Genomic DNA, 7,196 nt, shown 5'->3' on the forward strand with positions numbered 1-7,196 from the left:
TTTTTATGATTTATTATAAACTTTTTGTTGATAGAAAAAATCAAAATATTTGACTTTTTCTAAATAAAAAAAATAATATACTGATTTTTCTTTACCTTTTAATATTTAATAGAAATAAAATATTACAAAAACAAACAGTCTAAGACTTAACATTATTAAGCATTAAAATTCTATTTAAAATTAAGTAAAAAAATAAATACCACCTAAATGATCTTTCTTGAAAGCGTATCTAATAGAAACATTTCTAATAAAAACACTATATCTAAAACATAAACCCAAAACTTGAAATATCTCAAGTTTTTCTCTCCACCACGCATGTACTCTCTGTCTCACTATCTACAATAGCAATTCTCGTTCTACTATATTTTCTATTAATAGAAATTTTTATTGAATTAGCAACTGGTTAAAATTAAGAATTTCAGACACTTTTAGATACAAGTGCTCTCATTAATTAAATAGTTCAAGCAGTACTGGAATTTGAAATGCACAATGCTGCAAATTATTAAGCCAAATTTATTAAAACCCGAATCCTATTTTGGCCATGTTGTTCCTATACGTTACAAATGAAAAGGATTACAGTTCCATTGGTGATATATATGCACTAAGAATGCAGGCATAGCTGCTCCCAATGGAGATACAAACCAAAGTTAATTTCATCTTTCAGCATGTCAAAAATGTTGACTTAATCATTAGCTCCTGGATGTCTAGCTCCAATTCATCACTTCTCTCCAACCTCCTAGCCTTCATTGGAACTGCACTAACGTCCAACCTTCTTGATGGTTCAATTATGGAGTAATCTCCATCTTGATGTTCTTGTTGATCAGCAAGCAGGCGCTTTCGTCGGTTTTTCAGATTTTCAAGCTTCAAAGCAACTTCTTTCATTGTTGGCCTTTTCCTTCCATTCAACTTCAAGCATCTCAGTGCAAGGTTAGCAACAATTAATAGCTCCTCCTTTTCTCCCTCCAACACAACTTGTGGATCCAATACATCCAAGAGATGATTCTCCTTTGCTGATGATATGAAGTGTGCAGCTAAGCCCATATCATCCTCTGATCTAACCATGGATATTGGCCTTCGTCCTGTCAAGAGCTCAACAAGAACTACTCCAAAGCTGTAAACATCGCTCTTTGCTGTACACTGGTATGACTGGAAGTACTCAGGATCCAAGTACCCAAACGTGCCTTGTACCGATGTGGTCAAGTGAGTTTTTCCGGTTGGGACAGACCTTGAAATCCCAAAATCAGACAATTTTGCTCTATATTTCTCGTCTAAGAGTATATTACTGGACTTGACGTCTCTATGATAGATTGGTACAGCAGCTGCTGAATGCATATAGGCTATTGCTCCTGCAACTTCCTTAGCAATTCTGAACCGATCTGCCCATTTCATTGGAGCCTCCTCCAGCTGAGCATGGATGTGGTCAGAAAGGGTTCCATTGGAGACATACTCATATACTAGTAGAGGAACCTCAGTTTCTAAACAGCAACCTAACAGTTTCACAACATGTCTGTGGTTGATCTGCGAAAGTATTACGACCTCGTTGACGAAGTGTTCAATTTGACCTTCATCCATCATTTCGGACTTCTTCACAGCTACAAGGCTTCCATCCGGTAACATTGCTTTGTAAACAATACCTTGGCCTCCTTGCCCAAGGATTCGGTTGTCATTGTAGTGATCTGTGGCCTTCTCCAACTCCTCCGAAGTGAAAATTTTTATTTTTTCGAGTTTCCCTTTGTCTGAAGAGATCTGTTGCTCCAGCAATAAGCCACCATTTCTCTTGAAAAATTTCCTTTTCAGTTTGATGCTGTTCTGTTCATGAACCAGTAAATACAATCGAAAAAGCCCTGAAAGTGCCAATAAGAATCCAAGGCTTAAGCCTATGCCTGCACGCAAAAGATAGAAATGGAAGCACCCCATTGTTACTCATGAGTAAATTCATTAAACTAATTTTTTTCTAAATTTATGAGACAAAGATCGGCCACATGAGTCAAATATGCTGAAATTAGGGAGTTCTCTTACCATATCTCCTTCAACTATGCACTTTCAAATACTAGATACTTTAATTTTATCTGAAGTGATAATGAAACTACATAGTTTTGAGATTTCAATATATACATATATAGTATGCGCGTTGGAATGTGGTGGAATTGAATGGATATCTTCCTCAGACTATATGATGAAAAGTTTAATTCTCAAGAAAAATTCAAGACCAATAATATAAGGTGAAATAGACATTTCTAAATAACATGAACATGGCATCATTTGCAAAACATTACTCTGGGAATATTGGACTTAATGCTTTTCATGAAGAGGAAAGGGCATTACCTAAGAATACAGTAGCAGCATGGTGTCCTCTGCAAGCCACTTTCCCTTCACCATGCATTCCAAATGGGCAGCGGCAACTGTAGTTCCCAACTGTATTCCGGCAAATACCTTCACACTGGTATATATTTGGTTCGTTGCACTCATCAATGTCTAAATGTAGAGAGATATGTAAATTAAGTTAATAATCATGTTCGTTAATGTTCATGTGATATCTAAGAAACCAGGACTAGATGAGTTGGATGGTGAGGACTACCTTCGCAACCATTAGGAAGATAGGGATTTCCCGAGAATCCCGGTTTGCAGAAGCAGCGATATCCAGGGCCATTGGTAGAGTCTGAGCAAACAGTGTTCTTGCCGCAGTTGGCTTGAGCTTCCTTGCAAGTCTTTTCTCCCACCACCCAATCAAGGTCCACCTGCGAATTTATAGTCCGGTTGAGGTGCTCAGACAGATTTGTTTCTGAAAAATTGAATGTCCCTCTTGCAGCCAAGAACATGTGCAGGCCAGAGCTACTGGTATCCGAAAAAGTTAGGTTAAAGAGTGAGACGTTCAAGCTCTTGAGATGATTTGGAATTGAGGTCTTGCAGCATCCAATGCCAGAGCAGGAGCCAAGTTCATCTGGATTCCCATCTTCATTGCAGAAAGTGATACACCCGCTACGCAACTCCTTGCCTTCAGTGATAAAAGCCGTTACATTGCAACCGAGAACTATGAACTTGTTTGAGTTGGACAACATAAATGGGCTGCCTTCCAGGTTGAATCCACCATAGAATATTTTATCAGTCAGAGTATGCTTCTTATTGCGTTCAGATGCACTTTGAAGGCTAACAGTAACTGTGCCTTGTGCCAGTGATATACCAAGAACAGGAATGTTTTGAAGCAAAAATGGCTGACCATTGTTGCACTTGAGAAGGAAATTCTTGTCCTTAGCACATTCAGCATTTCCAATTCCAAATGGGTAAGGAATCATTACTTTCCCACATTGGTAACTGCAGTTCGACTCTGCAAGCGAGAATGCTGGTGTTTTACTAATTCCTTCTTCGATCCATGGCCATATGAGCAGCATCAGCAACAACCACGGCTTCATCCTCATCTCACAACTTATTTTCAGCTTCTAATCAAAAGTCAGCTGCTCTTCTGAAGCACACCGTGTCTGCTGGTATATATCAAAGCACCGTGATTTTTACTTTGTGGGGATGGCCCGGAGAGCACTGAGCCTACAATTAGGAACCAATCACATCCACACGTTACCACACCTACAATTTGGGGAGGCTACCATCTTCAGTCTTCAGCCGCTGCCACCAACGATGAAGCCATCTCGTTCAGACACTGCATGGCTGCCATGAAAATAAAAAATACTTCTCTTCAAATTTCTTATGGTTTTCAATGAAATGATCATGAGCGACCTAAGCTGATGTCAAAAAGAAAGAAAACAAAAATCACAGTTGCTATAAAAATGAGTCATGTCAATTTTCGTACTATTTAAAATGCGATTTTAGAGACATACAATACAAAATTCTCACAAAATAAGCTTCCCCTCTCGCCCCTAATTGCAACAATTTTGTCCTTGAAGCGATATATTCAGTTACCCTTCTGTGATCACAAGCAAAAAGGAGTTATATATACCAAGAGAGCTAAGAGATTTTATTTCCCGAGAAAGTCCTGCCAAAAAAATCCCCCAAACGTGAAAGTGGTGCAAACATGACAAACGATAATTGATTATTGATTAAGGGCCCCTTTTGTAGGGAAAGTTGTCACTTTTTGTTTCTGCCGGTGCAAAATTCAATTCTTTGTGTCTCTTTCAACTCTTAGTTCTTAGGCATTAGGCAGCTCTGGGTCAATGGATTGTGAGATAAAGTTCGGAGAAGGAGCTCCAATGAGGACGAGTAATCCCAGATATTTCTGTCTTTGTTATCTTCAAGCAATATAAAAAGGTGCGCGTGCCGCCTCAATAGTGACTGCAGGCCTAAGTTTGATGCTCTTTCCATGAGCTTTCTCTTGGGGTAGCAAAGGGCATGCTGCACATGTAACTACCCGCACCCGACCATGTAGATATTGTCTGCTTTGGGCCCAAAGGGGCCCTCACGGCTTTAAAACGCGTCTACTTGGTTAAGAGAAGTCTCTACATATATAACGCCAGGAACTTGCTCCCCTATCCGATGTGGGACATCACAAATACCCCCCATTAGACACAACGTCCTCGTTGTGTCCCATGGGATTGCGGGGTCAAACAAATAAACACCCCTTACGGAGCCAAACAAACCCCCACACCGGGGTCGGGGATCGGCTCTGATACCACTCTGTCACGCCCCAAGACCCACTCCAAGGGCGTGACGGTCATTTCACACCTCAAACCCGAAAGCTTAAAGTATAATCTGACTCAAACAATCATATTGTAACTGGATGTTACTAATTACCAAATACCTGTTCAGAGTAGCAGAACAAAATCTAAAATCCTCAAATTCAATTTCCAAATAACTTCCAAATATCAAATGATCCAAATGAACATAACTAACAGTTAAAACAAAATCCAACATAAAATCCTAAGTCAAATTCTAATGATGACTATTCCTCGGCCTAGCCATCACTCCTCACCCGAACTAAGAGTACCTGAAAATTTTTCAACAATTGGGAATGAGCTCACAGCCCAATAAGGAATATTAATGCAATTCATGGATCAAATATTTTCATTTCAAATAGGAGATATCATTTTTTTTTCTCATCAAATATCAGAGTTTCAAAAATACTAATATATTCAAAATTCAACCAACCATTTTCATATCAAATTCAAACACTTTCATATAAAATTCAATCAAATTCATTCAATTTTCATTACTCTGGTTATCAAATATCAAATGCCCAGTTAGGTGGGACTTTTCAAATGGGTGGCTAACCTCAAATTGTTCCTGGTGGAAGGAACCAAACACTACTAGTACTAGTAACCTCTAACCAAACCCTTAGAGGCTGGGGTCCAAATCAATTACATTCCCACCATGAAATGTAAAGGTCAACTATTATATCCCGTTGACATGGCCGAATAGTCAACTATTATATCCCGTTGACAAGGGCCAAATAAACCAGAGTGATGTTTTGTTCAAGTATTCAAATTTACACAACATAATATCTTTGTATTTTGTGTCATAAATAAAACAAAATATTCCAACATAATATTTAGTGCAAAACAGCTTGATCCATGCATGGTAACAAAATATCATTTTCTTTTCCACAATTCAAAATAACATATAAAATAATTTAATTTTATAAATATTGCATTAACTTCCCTTACCTCAAAATGTGCAAAGACCTTGAAAGAAAAATAACCCTGAAAAGTCTACTCCTCACCTAACACAATAAAAAGACCACTATTACTATTTACCTCAAAATATAAATCTGATAATCCTAAAAATTTCTAAATGTTAAGATTAATATTTCTGATTAACAAAGTAATAATTTAATTACTCTATTCCTTATTTAATTAAATAGGGAAGTTAATGCAATATTTATAAAATTAAATTATTTTATATGTTATTTTGAATTGTGGAAAAGAAAATGATATTTTGTTACCATGCATGGATCAAACTGTTTTGCACTAAATATTATGTTGGAATATTTTGTTTTATTTATGACACAAAATACGGAGATATTATGTTGTGTAAATTTACTTGAACAAAAACATCACTCTGGTTTATTTGGCCCTTGTCAACGGGATATAATAGTTGACTATTCGGCCATGTCAACGGGATATAATAGTTGACCTTTACATTTCATGGTGGGAATGTAATTGATTTGGACCCCAGCCTCTAGTGGTTTGGTTAGAGGTTACTAGTACTAGTAGTGTTTGGTTCCTTCCACCAGGAACAATTTGAGGCTAGCCACCCATTTGAAAAGTCCCACCTAACTGGGCATTTGATATTTGATAACCAGAGTAATGAAAATTGAATGAATTTGATTGAATTTTATGTGAAAGTGTTTGAATTTGATATGAAAATGGTTGGTTGAATTTTGAATATATTAGTATTTTTGAAACTCTGATATTTGATGAGAAAAAAAAATGATATCTCTTATTTGAAATGAAAATATTTGATCCATGAATTGCATTAATATTCCTTATTGGGCTGTGAGCTCATTCCCAATTGTTGAAAAATTTTCAGGTACTCTTAGTTCGGGTGAGGAGTGATGGCTAGGCTGAGGAATAGTCATCATTAGAATTTGACTTAGGATTTTATGTTGGATTTTGTTTTAACTGTTAGTTATGTTCATTTGGATCATTTGATATTTGGAAGTTATTTGGAAATTGAATTTAAGGATTTTAGATTTTGTTCTGCTACTCTGAACAGGTATTTGGTAATTGGTAACATCCAGTTACAATATGATTGTTTGAGTCAGATTATACTTTAAGCCTTCGGGTTTGAGGTGTGAAATGACCGTCACGCCCTTGGAGTGTGTCTTGGGGCGTGACAGCACAAATTCTTGAGTTAGGTGTGCTACAGTCAATTAATATAGATAAGGTACAACGTTCATAAAGTACAAAGTTCCGATCACTTAATAACAATTACTTAATGACTAATATGAGTTCCTTATTCTCTTGTAGATGATAGTTTGTTTGATTGAATATATATATATATATTTCATCGGTAAAACCCTTCATTATATGCTAGGAAGCGGCACATAATTTTTACAAGGTAAGGATGATTATGGTCAAGGCATTGGCTCGAGGGAAAGGTTCTTTGCATATGCATGTGTGACCTTAAAGGAGTTGGGTGTATATCAATGAAGTGGAAGCCGACTCGAAAATTGTGATTCAAGGTGTGAATTGGAGTTATATGTTCTGTAGATAGAGTTTGCTGCAAGAAAATATAAAACTTGGTCAAGT

At 37.0% G+C, this 7,196-nt stretch overlaps 1 protein-coding gene across 2 annotated transcripts; it reads right to left on the reverse strand.

Moving 5' to 3' along the window:
* Nucleotides 1-409: 409 nt before the first annotated feature.
* On the reverse strand, nt 410-3,888 carry LOC117906412 (wall-associated receptor kinase-like 8). 2 transcript variants are annotated; one of them, XM_034819426.1, is made up of 4 exons: nt 3,831-3,888; nt 2,579-3,660; nt 2,326-2,475; nt 410-1,883 (listed from the first exon to the last, which is right to left on the reverse strand). In XM_034819426.1, exons 2-4 carry the CDS (start codon nt 3,414-3,416, stop codon nt 661-663), a joined length of 2,211 nt encoding a protein of 736 aa, XP_034675317.1. In that variant the 5' UTR covers nt 3,417-3,660; nt 3,831-3,888; the 3' UTR covers nt 410-660. The 2 variants fall into 2 exon arrangements, with proteins under 2 accessions (XP_034675317.1, XP_034675318.1); XM_034819427.1 differs by lacking the exons at nt 2,326-2,475; nt 3,831-3,888 and having other exon boundaries at nt 2,579-3,823.
* Between the last annotated feature and the right edge of the window lie 3,308 nt (nt 3,889-7,196).

This window comes from Vitis riparia, chromosome 18, assembly GCF_004353265.1.
Source record: "Vitis riparia cultivar Riparia Gloire de Montpellier isolate 1030 chromosome 18, EGFV_Vit.rip_1.0, whole genome shotgun sequence".
NCBI classification, from domain to species: Eukaryota; Viridiplantae; Streptophyta; class Magnoliopsida; order Vitales; family Vitaceae; genus Vitis; species Vitis riparia.

Excerpts from the sequence above, each read along its gene's own strand:
- LOC117906412 (XM_034819426.1), bottom strand. The coding sequence starts at position 3,416 with ATGAGGATGAAGCCGTGGTTGTTGCTGATGCTGCTCATATGGCCATGG. Across the intron at positions 2,476-2,578 it reads TCTTCCTAATGGTTGCGAAG|ACATTGATGAGTGCAACGAA; the intron begins GTAGTCCTCACC and ends CTCTACATTTAG. Across the intron at positions 1,884-2,325 it reads TGCTGCTACTGTATTCTTAG|GCATAGGCTTAAGCCTTGGA; the intron begins GTAATGCCCTTT and ends TTTTGCGTGCAG.